This window comes from Anguilla rostrata, chromosome 17 (assembly GCF_018555375.3).
Source record: "Anguilla rostrata isolate EN2019 chromosome 17, ASM1855537v3, whole genome shotgun sequence".
Lineage (NCBI taxonomy): Eukaryota > Metazoa > Chordata > Actinopteri > Anguilliformes > Anguillidae > Anguilla > Anguilla rostrata.
Genome location: NC_057949.1, coordinates 3,182,310 through 3,195,558, shown reverse-complemented (window position 1 = coordinate 3,195,558; position 13,249 = coordinate 3,182,310). Strand labels below are relative to the sequence as shown.

The 13,249-nt window shown below is 42.7% G+C and overlaps 1 protein-coding gene across 4 annotated transcripts in view; it reads right to left on the bottom strand.

Annotated features, from left to right (window-relative positions):
- Window positions 1-13,249, bottom strand: part of LOC135244163 (1-phosphatidylinositol 4,5-bisphosphate phosphodiesterase delta-3-A-like) — a 54,361-nt gene that overhangs the window by 26,418 nt on the left and 14,694 nt on the right. The window contains exon 1 of one of the 4 annotated variants that reach the window (XM_064316404.1): window positions 10,916-11,595. The exons of 1 other annotated variant lie outside the window; for it this stretch is intronic. In XM_064316404.1, coding sequence (XP_064172474.1) covers window positions 10,916-10,988 — 73 coding nt within the window. In that variant the 5' untranslated portion in view covers window positions 10,989-11,595. Of the gene's footprint in view, window positions 1-8,615; window positions 8,919-10,915; window positions 11,596-13,249 lie in introns of those variants that run through there. 2 more of the 4 variants (XM_064316406.1, XM_064316403.1) reach the window with 2 other exon arrangements.

Sequence of the window (13,249 nt, the reverse complement as noted above, 5' to 3'; positions counted from 1 at the left end):
ATGAGATAAGATGTTCCAATTATGTTGGAATTACGTCCATTTGCTGGTCATTTAAACGATCTCGTCTCTGTCCCCACGGTTTTTTAGTCATTATTATTCATGCACCAGTTTTTGCCTGCCACATTAAAAAGAATCCACTGTAAAACGACCGGGTTTCTGTCGATTTGTGCCACCTTGTCGGAATGTCAGACCAGTTTTGCTACCCTATCGGAAAATAGCCGATTATCGCAAGTAAACTGCTATTTTAGTAGCCCAAATAGTCGGTAGGACTTTGCAACTCATTTGGAAATATTTCTAAGCCAAATATATTATTATTTTCATTAATTCATCCAATAACAATCTCAAATGTGTTCTTGCCTGGGTTTTCCAGATACTTCGTAGCCCAAGAGCCAAGGGCTATTCCGTTCCTCTAATCGCAAATCTCTTCACCGCAAGACAATGCTTCTAACATTAAACTACAATTTATGTTTCATACAAATATTATTAGTAGTGGCATATTGCCCGTAACACACAGGCAGCCTATTTCGATAGCCTAATTTGCAGAAAATCCCACCATTGGGGTTTTCATAGGAAATATCAAACAATTTTTCTTCATAAAGTACATAAGTGCCAAAAACAGCAAGATTGTGCTGCCACGTTTCTTGAAACAAGTACACATAAATAAGGCCAATACAGTCTGACATGGCTTGTTCAGAGTAGCCTATAAGTTGTGTTACACGCCATCGTCACCTAACCTCTGCGTGCAATAACAAAAACAGGTATCGTGACGCAGAACAAACGTTACTTATTTGTAGTACGGCAGAATATATGGTATGTGTACCTGATAAAGTAGCCAATTTAAATATGCCTTAAAGTGCGTGCGTGACCTCATCGGTGTGTTGACTACAATCAACGCGAGGCGATATTACAATAATAATACTGATAACAATAAGCTGGTATCGTAGGCTATAATAAACTTGAAAAATGTTGAATTAACACCACAAATGAAATTAAAGGTTAAGACAAACCTCACTAATGATGAAAAAAATGCAATTAAAAACCTTCGGTCGAAAAACGAGGTAAATGTATAGGTGTGCCACTGAACACGAGAAAAATAACGCGCTTGTGTTGTGCGCATGCGCAATACCTGTCCGCGGTAGGACACCTCGATAGGTAGGATGAAATGTTAGCACACGTGTTCATTTTCAATTAATGCAATCAGCGTTTGCGCAACGTCAAGTAACTAGCTTTGACTCTATGTGTAACCAGTTCTCTAACCAGTACGCAGCTCAGTCACCTCCCTGCTTTGAACCCAGGCCTTTCCCTCCCTCCCAGAGGCCTTCCCAGTCCGCCTCCGCAGGCTGGCAGCTGAACGCTGCGCAGGCCCAGCCGTGCCCATTTAGCCAAGCCTAAGACGGCCAGCCCGTTACAGCTGCCGCACTGAGTAACCATGCCAACCCGCAATGTTTTCCTGCTTCTTCCCCTTAAGACTAGCGCCCCCCCCTCCCGTCACGCCTCATTGAGACTTTACAATACCCCCACCCCCCCCCACCCCAATCGCCATGCCTGAGAACTGGCCGAACACCAAAACACCCAAAAACAAAACACTTCATCTTTACTATCTGCAGACAAGGAAACAAACACCCAGCAGACAGCGTGTGCGACACGCTACTTTGCACGACGACGCTTCGTAAAATGAGACCAGTTGCTTCTGAAGATGCAGCTGTGAAGATGCAGCTCCTGTTTAATGGAGACTCTAAAAGTCTGTATGCGGTGCCGCCCCGTACTGTACACAAGATTCCCGTTCTGCACGTGGAGCCCCACCTCCTACAAAAGGGCCCTGTCTTAGCTTATAGCCTGTGTTTGAAATACAAAACCGGAATCACTGCAATCACTACCACACCCAATCATGGGGGTGGGGGGGGTGGTCAGCAAATTAAATCCTGCTTAGGGCCCCCAAAAGCTCAGGGACGCCCCTGCCTATATATGCACCAGCATTCCTGCTCTCTCCAAGAAGCATGGATGTGATGGGAATCGTACTGAAGTTAAAAGGGCGAATCAGATGATCTATTTTGTGGACTATGCCGGAACATTAAAGGGTGCCCTTTATAGCTTAGGAAAACCAATCGAGGCACTGTATACTCTATGGATTAGATTACTACCTTTTATAAGAACGGGAGCCAGACTCTTGTCTGCAGCACGTTAGAGAAAGAAGGGTCAAAGTAGAAAAAAAATATATAAATGTATGCACATATCCCAGTATTTTCACAGGTGCTAGAGTTACAGGGAAGGAGTGTTCAAATGTAAAAAGAAGGAAAACCCCACACCCTGCTCTTCAATGCTCTCATTTATTGAGCTATATACATACACAGTATACACCTGACCTGATGGAGACCTGAGGGTGTGAACACAGTAGTTCAGTAAATGGGAGCATTGTAGAGTAGTGTGTGGGGTTTTCCTTCTTTTTAGAAGCAAAAGACGTGCCCCGGCCAGGGTTTTTGGCCCTTGGAATCGCCCTAACCCCCCCCCCAACCCCAATATGGTGCCTCTGGTCCCACCCCCCACCATTTCAGGCCTGCCAACCAGCCCTCCACAAATCAGGATCCACTGAAACAGAATGCCTGGCCACCAAGAGAGAGCCTGCGGGGTCCATTCTGGTTCGGGGCGGACAGAAGCCCACAGCTTCCATGGGCCAGAGAGAGCGTTGGCTTTAAAGGGGCCTCACCTTGGCAACCGGGTGCCACGGAGACGGGCGCAGCTTGAACGGCTCGCGCTCGAAGGAGGAATGCTTTTATCGGCCTGCCAGAGGAGGGCAGCCATTTCACAGCCGTCTCAACTTTTCCCAAATGAGCCAAAGGGTTCCATTTACGCGAGCGTAGCCCTCGTTCCCCCACGGGTTCTACCGCGGGCGAGCAGAAAAGCTGTTGACGCGCGATTTGTCACGGCGGGCCCAGCGTGACGACTTGGCGAGCTGCTGAGCTAGCAGAAGCATTGCGTACGAACCCCGAGCCTTTTCGCGCCCCGCGCGCCGCTCGTCCGTGTGGAAAAACAGACGGCTACGTTTGGCCATCTCGCAGGACGTCTGAGACTGTCACAGGCTGACGCCGCAACACGATACGGTGTCATTTCTCTGTGTGGCGTATAAGCGAACCAGTGGGCTATGGGGAAAATCAATCAAAACACTGCGTCTGCTACTAGATAGGGGACCTATGTTCTGTGTCGTCCCGTCAGGGTTTTCAAAATTTGAGAAATAAAAATGTTATTTCTGTCCTGTCTACCTGTTTGTATGTGGGTTTTTGTGTTGTATTGGGTTATTGGGGTTTTGTAATAAATACATACATTGTACCCTGGCAAAGAACGTTGTGGTGTGTATTTAAACATGTTTGGCTATAGGCTGACAGCCGGTTATTGAAACTCGGCAGTCTTGGGCCATAACATGGTCAAATAAGCCATCGTGTTTTCATTCTGAATTCATAACTCCGAAATGCATTCTGAACCAGTGATAAATTATGAATGTGCATCACGCACGCACGAACGCAGGTTTAACCTTCACGTGGAGCTTTGCTGTGCATTTGCCTGGCGAGCCCAGAATACAAACAACCTTGCGATGAGGACAGGAGAGAAATATAACCACTGTTAAAATAAGACCGAAATCCCTTTCTCTGTGATATATACTTTAGGTTGTGATAAATGACTGTAAACAAGCTGGATCGACTGTGGGGCATTAAGTGCAGCCGCAGTGCAGTTGAAGAGGATTCCCTTGGGGGAGAAACAGCCTGAAGTAGCTTCACGATAACATGGAAAACCAGCCCTAAAATGAATCGTTATAATATCCCTAGCAACATCCTATAATCTCATTTAGAGCACGGTAAACTGCATTACAGACTTGTCAAAGCACAGATTAACCAAATGTTCTCAGTATAGTAGTAAAAGCTGAGCTAACTAACTGATAAAAAAGGATTTTAATGCACTGGCCTACTACTCCATCCACAGAAGGAGGTGAACATACTGGTCTACCACTTCATCCACAGAAGGAGTTTAATGCACTGGCCTACAACTTCATCCACAGAAGAATTTTAACATACTGGCCTACTAACTTCATCCACAGGGAAAGGAAATGTGTTCAGATTGGTGGAGAGATCAAGGACACAGTACTTTAAACATGTATTTGAAATACATATTTTCATGCATGCTGGTCACATTTATTCAGTTTGATGTTTCTTTTTTGCATGGTTTACACATCTCCGCAACCTGTAAAGCAGCCTACAAGTCCGCCATTTTGATGACAGTTTATACATGCATTTATTTGGGAGCCATTTTTGTTCTAAAAAAAAATAATATCTTTGCACCATGTCTAACCAATTAAAAAAAAATAATTAAAATGGCTACTGCCGACAGCATGAACATAACTGAGAGACGTGAGAGATGAGAACAGACAGACTGACCCACACAGCCCTTACCCAGTAGAGCTTCCTCTGGCAAAGTGCGCAAGCGGTACATTATCCTTTCATGGTGAAGGAACAGGCACCACAGCACAAACCCAGTGACCCGCCGCTAAGGAGAAGCTCAAAGGGCTTGAGAGGGGTTTTTTATGGATTAGAGCGGCTACGCTAAGCTCGACTAGCACCTTCACGCTAAGGCCTTGCAGACTGGAGCTCTTACATACTGCAAGGTATGGCCGGTACCCGTTTTCTTCTCCGTACATGGTGGAATAACTTTGAAACATCATCTTCGTGACTTGAGGACAATGCTTTCAGAAGATGGTTCATCCTCACCCAGACACTCATCCAGTTCTGCACATTCTGCCTGTCACTCTTGCATTCGTTTGCATTTTGTCTAAAGCAGTCCTAATTCGGATCTGGGCTGGCTTAAAGCTGACGACATTTCGAAAATATTAATTCAGCGGGTTGCTTGTCTAGTTCTAGGACATATCAAATCATACATTCAGACCAGAGCACCTCGTTAAATATTTGCCTTTCCTCACTCTCCTCTTACATCTAATTACACACATTGTCCGCGGTAGGCAAATATATATTCATCTCCTGTGCTTGGACTACATTTATGAAATTCTAATCAAACACAGGGTCTATTCAAGCAAGTCAGTATATTTTATCATTGCTGTACATTAGCAGTGATGCCCAGTTACCATGGTGGCAACCAATCACGAGCACAGACGCTGGACCATCAGCACGACAGCCAATCACCTTAGGGTCGTCTCACCCCTTAGAAAAGAAAGCTTTCTGGAGAGCTCTCTCTCTCTCTCACTGTAGTTAAAGTCCCTGACTTTGTCTTCTCAAATGTTTTGAGAAGACAAACTGCCAGATAGGCCTTGAGCAGCTGCCAGTCCGGCGCATTCTCTTGGCGAAGGTTCCCCCCGAAACGCGTGATTGATAGGAGCTGATGCACAGTTAACCTGACATGTAGGACGTGTGGCAGGACCACTGCTCCCGCCAGTTTGTTCTCTGGTGTTTTTTTTTTTAAATGAAGGACACATCTAAAAGAACCCTGTGGCGAGTGTGCACTTTATCACCCATGCCACTCCAAACCAAAACTGATCCACAGATTGACTGACATTTTCAACGTGAACAAAAAAATCTTCCTCAGACTTTAAGGAATCCAACGGCCATTAGAGCTGCTGAAACTGATTAACTGATAGGACTCCTGAAGTAATCCATGGTGTTTACAGAAATCAAGGGTGGAAGGGCCCACCCAGGCAAAAATCTTCAAAAATGTGTGTACTGGCCACACCCACATTCAAAGCCACAGATTCCGAAGGAAATCCTCCCTTTGTGTTCCAGGCTGTAACTTCGGTGCAAACAAGGAAATTCTCCCAGTTAAAAGACAATGTTCCACATGCCAAGTGCACAACCCTCAGGCCCTCAGTGGCAGTGAAAGGAAACTTTCGCTTATGAACATGTTTTGATTGTATTATGATTGTTGAAACCTCAATGACAACAATCCTTCCGGGTTTATTTCATAGAAGCAGCGTTCTTCAGGCACTTTCATTTAAAAAAAAAAGAATATAAGGACCAAACAGTTTCTGAACTATTCCTCATATTTATTAGATGATGTATGCATATGATGTATTGTACATGTCTATAAACAGTACAAGTAGATTGGTTAAAATATGCATTGCTAGTACTTATTATTCTGTCACAGTTTTTGCATAATATGAACATACTCTGTTTTGTATGTCTGTGCTGGACTGTATTTGGCCCATGGGTTAAATAAAAATGGTCCTAAATACAGATTTGCAATGCGTTAGTTTGAAAGCTAGATTTTAGATGATAAAGGGGAATTAAATTTTTCCAAAATAACATCCAAACAACAAGAATAGGATTTACAATAAGAGAACAGATCCCCATCTCTTGGGGGAGTTACTCAAACAAGAGTTACTCAAAAAGATACAATATAACAATTACAAATTTATTTAAAAGACCACAGACAAGAGCCTTGCTGGAATCAGAATAGATAAGATTCAACAAGAAGATAAAAATGGACAGTTAAATGAGCTGCCAAAAAAGACTTGGTTGCTCGTATTTCCAAACAAATGTTCTGAAAATTGCCTGGATTTCATTAAAGAACTTAGAAGGAAGACAAAATGGGGCCAGAGAGATGAGATAATTAATGAGTTTAATTACAGAGATATTGTCTTGTAAAGTAAAATTCCACAGAGGCCACTTCATTAAGCCCTTTAGATATTGCAGTGATAAGAGGTGCTGGTCTGCCTGCACTGTTTTTCTGAGATTTCTGAGACAAGCAGTGGCTGCAGTAGCCCCGCCCCCTGCTCCCCCAGCCCCTCCCCCTCTGCAAAACCAGCAAAGCACCCCGCGCAAAAACCTCCCTGTCGCTAAGCTTGGAAGAGAGGGAAACCGTGACAGAAACCGTGACAGAAACATGATGGTAAATGTGACCTAATGATAAACATCAAGAACATTTTTTTAAAGGCTGGCATAGGGATATTCACAAATGTGAGGTTTAAAACAAGAAAACACACTTTGAGTAACTGCAAATCAACTTGAACAGATGTTAGACCTCAGGAGGTTGTACGTGTGTGCATTGTGCATTTCGCTTCGTTTGTAAATGGAACTATTTCCTCCTGCAGATGCAACCTGAGACTGCTGTGCTGAAGGAAAGAAGTACCGGCACAACATAAAAACAGACATCTATATTTATAATTGTGAATAAATGGAAACATAACATCAGTGTACTAGCTGTTTTGGAGTTACTTGAAGTGTATTTTCTTTCTTTAAACCACAAAACCCACAATGCCCCTATACCAGCCTCTGTAAAACTCACAGGTCATCGCATCACAAGTATCCTTCATGGCACACAAAAGCTTTCTTGGCCAAACAAAAACATAGACTAATAAAACTGAAATAATATACTTTTTTAAACTCTAGAAAGTAACCCATCCCTTTGAGGTTGTCTTTGCCAGAATCACAAGCTGATGGGGAAAGAGTGACTTTAAAATTCTGCACGTCGAAAACCCTGCAGCTGAACTTAGCGCATGTTTATCCACAGCACGGCAGTCAGCCAGAGTCGCGGATGACATGGCGTGACACCTCATATGCAGCGCCAACCCTAGGGCTCAACAGGTGTTCTGAAATTCCTGCGACCCTCTTCACTAGCCTACATCTCTATTTTGGTCAGAGAGGTGTGACCACAGACACAGGGAGGGGGGTGTGGAGCTGAACTAAGCAACGGGTAAGGGTGTTTTTGGACTACTCACGAGCACCTGACTGCAAGTCAGGACGGGAACACGCAGTCTGCTTTAGCGCCGTGTTCCACACTCAGATCCTTGCGGTTTTTGAGTATTGTTGAAACAGCAGAATCTGCTGAGATCTGCTGTTCTAGACGGCGTAAAAACATCACCAAAAAGTGACATCACCAAAAAGAAACAACCACCGATAGCTATTCATCCATTTTTTTTTAAAGTGAGAAAAACATTTGTAACAACAATTTAAAGCTATACAACTAGACAAAGAAGCATCAGCTATGACCTGTACATCGCAATAGCGTAACTGACACAGCGCCGAAAGTGGATCGATGTGGAAATTCAAGAGCAAAAGTGGATTTACGCGTTATTAAATAAACGGGCTCACATCCTACAGAACAACCACCGCTATTAAAACATCGATATAGAGCGCACAGTTGCACTTGCAAGTAGCCTACATCGGTATTAAACTGCTGAAGAAAGCGTGACAAGTCTGTGGTAAGGCGAGCAGGAGACGCATGTTTCAAAGAATACTCAGCAGTGTTGAATTTCAGAGACGGGAACGCACTGGCGTAGCTCCTATACATGTGCACTGTACGATGGCAGGGTCCTGGCACCCGAAGTTTCCCAACGTGCCTAGGTCGTTAAGGGTTTTCACATGTTGACTTTGGCCAAACCACAGCTGATGCATCTGTTCTGAAAACAAATACACTGCGCCGCGCGGACACTGGGTTACTTTTCGTGTTAAGTGTTGTCAAATGTGAAGACATCTCATCAACTAGTAGTAGAGATCAAAGTGGACAGAAAAGCTCAGTAACTTACTCCGTGGCGTAATTTCTCAAGTGCCTGGATATAACACAAATTCCGCGGAAATAAATAAATTAAAGTTTTCACGACGATTTTCCTCACCCCTCCTTACCCAGTCTCTTTAATTGATCATTCGATTTTGGATCGTGCGCCTTTGCCTCTTTCTGAACAGTACTTGTCGTCTTCTTGCTCCTTCCCAGCATGATAGCTCCCCTTAATTTATCCTTCGCACTTCTCCTTGCTTTAGCGCCTGTGTTTCGGTTTTTTTTTTTACCTCACGGGCACTGTAGTAAAGATTATTTTGAGGCCACTGGTGTGGGTTTTTTGAGTTATTTCAGCTACGTTGCTATAGCGTCCCAAAAACCGTTATCCACAGAACTTTGCCTCTCCAAGTAAAGAAAGAGGAGACGGCCCACCGCCGACTGAAGTCCTACATTAGTCCCTCCCTTATTCCCTTTCTAAAAACCAAGCGTAACCCGAATCCTGGTTAGTCTGGGGTAAATCTGAAGTCACACTTAAAACCTGTTTAAATGCCCGTAGATTATCATCAAAACACAGACATGCACAACATGCTGATTCTAAGGTGAACTAGCAAAGTGGCACGTTTTCCTGTTAATTTGAGCCCATGGTAGGATATTAAAATGTTTATTCAAGTATGAGCGTGCGTGGAAAGTCGTGGCGATGTCATTTACTGAATTCGCTATTCATTTCAAGCGTGGGGCAGACAATATTTTAGTGCGTCACCGTGCCATTTAAAAAGTGTTCTAAACGAGAGCATGCCATTATCAGGAGAAAATGGGTAAATTGGTCTGGACAGAAGGCTTTCTGCTATAGAAGGATTCGTACTCGCAGTCTTAGTGGCGCTGTCTAAGGAACAGGATGATTGTTCTCTTTTCCACTTGTCTAATGTCCACAGTAGCTATTTTATAATGAAAACACCTTTATTTAAAATTGTCCTCTGTACAAAAAAAGTACACCTGCCGGACACTCTCTGGGTTAGAATCTGGAAACGCTTCATTTTATTCTGTAATTGACATTCGTCATAATCAATAGCATACTTTTTTCCTCACCGGTTTAATTTCGACAGAATGGTTTGAAGGGCAACAGATGGATGTCCTCTGTGTATTGAAAGACGGAGTTGGGAGACGAGGGAAAATAAACACTAGATGCTATGACATCTGGGAAAATGCTGTCTTTCTGAGAAGTCTGCAATTTCCCATGAGTGTTTACAATGGTAAGTGTGTAGCATTAGCATAAAGGCTATAGAAGGGTCATATAATTTACATATAGTGACAGAAAGCATGACACTGTAGGCTACAACTTCTTGGTACATTAGGATTTCACTGTCCATATTCTTTTGCGCTGTAGTCCTACTAAGTCATTGTTAGATTATTTAGTATTTTACACCATATATCAAACAGCATTGGGCAAACACAATTTCCTTACACAACAATATAACACCATAATTTACAATATTATGTGAGGTGATGCAGCAATTTATGGCCTACATTATACTACAAAACTGCAAAATGTTCAGTACAAAATAGGCTACATTTATAGAAAATGTTTTCCCCCAATACGTAATTTTTTAAAATTAAATTTATAAACTTGACCTTAACATAACCTTCATTTATTACTCTTTCTGTTGAAGTTACGCTGTTGCCTGGGCATACAGACTGAAAATGACTGAAATAATATCACGTGGGAGTGGGGAGCAATGGAATTCCAGGAATATAAATATACATTTTTAATTTAAAAAAAAATTATTACAATCGCCGTCGATTTCGAGTATGAATAATTCTATATGATAAATAAAACTGAGTTACAGAATTCTGACGCATGCGTTTGTGTTGCTCCCTTGTACTTACGCAAAATGTTTTCTTGATAAGGTCAGTTTTCAATAGTACCACAGTGCCCCCATGTGTATAGCATTAGAATTACAGGGACGAGATTGATAAAGTAACGCTCCCAGTCGTACCAGACTTTGCTGAGATTGTTTTCAGCTTTAAAAAATCATCACACAAATAAACTTTGTTACGTTTTCATAGCATTTGGCTTGGGGCATGATATTAAAGCTGGCCTATTAAGATTTTCCTAAACATTCTGGCACGCTTCGTAGAGACTCTGTGTATGTTGTTTTGCCAGCGTACTAATTCCTGGAAGCTTTCAACACTGATTCAATGGGAAAGCGTGGGACATGGTCTAATTGCCTTTCACTCAGTGCATACTTGGAAGACCCCGACACCGATCTCTCGTCTGCTATTAGTCTACCGCTGTACAATACTTTTAAAGAAAGAATAATCAATATAACCCCAGGACACATAAAATCATATGCGGATTATTTCTTCCCCCACCCGCCGGAAGCGGTTCTGTATTCATTCTTGTTGGTGTCAAATGAACACATGATCTCACCACATCTTAAATTCCTCATCTTCTGGGTGTGCTCACCTCCTTGCAATCTTCTTTTACGTCGGACGCACTCCATCCTTTCCCTGTGGCTCTAAACTACAGGAAGCACTTCATGGAAAACAGCTGCTTCACGTCGACATGTTATTGTATATTTGCAGTTATTTTTCATTGGCTGTTGTTGGCAAGGCTCCAGAAACCGGACAACGAAAAGGATTAAAAGTGCAACGTCTCGCTAAAATGGCTCGTTCAGCTAGATATGTGTTGTAGCTAGCCCGCCACAAGGCCCCAGGCTACAAACTGCTGTATTTGACACGCAATTATAAGAATTACGACCCATTATAAAATGGCAGCAGCTAAAATGTTTCAGAGGTCTCCTCTGATCTCACCCTGATCGGAGTCACTGAAAGAATATGCAGTTGCGATCGCTGTCATGACCTGAGATGAGGCTATTTCACGAGAGGTTGTTGTGCCCGTATTGTAGCCTATCCACAGTATTTTGCTCACACAAATATGAACGCCACTTTTGCTTCAGTTGCAAGACGTCATATAGAGTTATTGAAAATTTCATTTTATATTTAAACCACTTGTATTGGTTTTGAATCAGCCTAGGAGAGCTCTCTAGCTTTTGTTGCATGCTGGTAGGCCTGGGGTAGTTCTATTGATGGCATGAGCCGGAGAGGGAGAGCTGCGTTTGGTCAGGCAATTAAAAGACGGAGAGCTCAGCTGGCGTTAACCTGGGGGCGGGGTCTGTGGGAAGAGTGGCTGTGGGCGGGGACTTGGGGGCGTGACAGAGCGCTTGTAGCTCTCTTCAACTCTGGCAGCACGTCCACACAGACCGCTAGTTAAAACATCACTGTCCCTAGTCCTTCCCGATGCACCTGGAACAGGAAAGACTGCCAGGCCCTTCGTGTACAAATTCAGGCGAGTTTGGTTCTGTGCCATCAGGAACCAAAAGCCACGCACAATGTGACAGACCGCTGGCTTTTACAGTGCTTTAAGTTCATTGGCGTTACGCAAACCAAGGCTTTACAGAGGTGTGATGCCGTACTTAAAGCCCCGTTCACACCTGCCATAGCGGTGATATCGCTGGGGTTTAAAACGCTGCAATGACTCCATTCAGCTGTTCACACCAGAGTGTCTGTACCCCTTAAACTTGTTTGCATCAACCATGCAAAGCTATGATGTGCTGGAATAATGTACATGTATAGGTGGTATTTCAAATATTTATATAACGTGTGGCATAATTCTTCGTGAACCAGGTTGTAGATTTGATTCCTAGGTGGGGCAGTGGCATTGTACTCTTGAGCTAGGAACCTGAATTACTGCAATAAATATCAGCTAGATAATCTGATTGTATGTAAAAGAATGTAATACTTACACAGTTGTGTGTGTATTATAAATAAATGTCCGCTAAATGCCTTAAATGCAATACGGGTTGTTGTCTGTTATTGGGATTACACTATCTGCAAGGCAACTGCCGCATGTAACATTTTGATTACAGTTTATAGACACATTTTTGGGGGGTATTATATTTTTTTAAAAAGTACTCTTGTTGATAAAGTCAATATATTGCATTATGTGATGTCATGTTCAATCTGTGATGCCTTGTGTTCAGTGTGATATAGTGCAATATTCAGTGTTGTGTAATATAGTGCACTATTCAGTGTTGTGTTCAGTATAATATAGTGCACTATTCAGTGTTGTGTTCAGTGTGATATAGTGCACTATTCAGTGTTGTGTTCAGTGTGATATAGTGCACTATTCAGTGTTGTGTTCAGTGTGATATAGTGCACTATTCAGTGTTGTGGTCAGTGTGATAGTGCACTATTCAGTGTTGTGTTCAGTGTGATATAGTGCACTATTCAGTGTTGTGTTCAGTGTGAAATAGTGCACTATTCAGTGTTGTGTTCAGTGTGATATAGTGCACTATTCAGTGTTGTGTTCAGTGTGATATAGTACACTATTCAGTGTTGTGTTCAGTGTGATATAGTGCACTATTCAGCGTTGTGTTCAAGGTGCAGCTTTGTTTCCTGAAATAATTTCAAAGGCAGAAAAAAGTACTCTTGTTGATAAAGTCAATATATTGCATTATGTGATGTCATGTTCAATCTGTGATGCGTTGTGTTCAGTGTGATATAGTGCACTATTCAGTGTTGTGTTCAGTGTGAAATAGTGCACTATTCAGTGTTGTGTTCAGTATAATATAGTGCACTATTCAGTGTTGTGTTCAGTGTGATATAGTGCACTATTCAGTGTTGTGTAATATAGTGCACTATTCAGTGTTGTGTTCAGTGTGATATAGTGCACTATTCAGTGTTGTGTTCAGTGTGATATAGT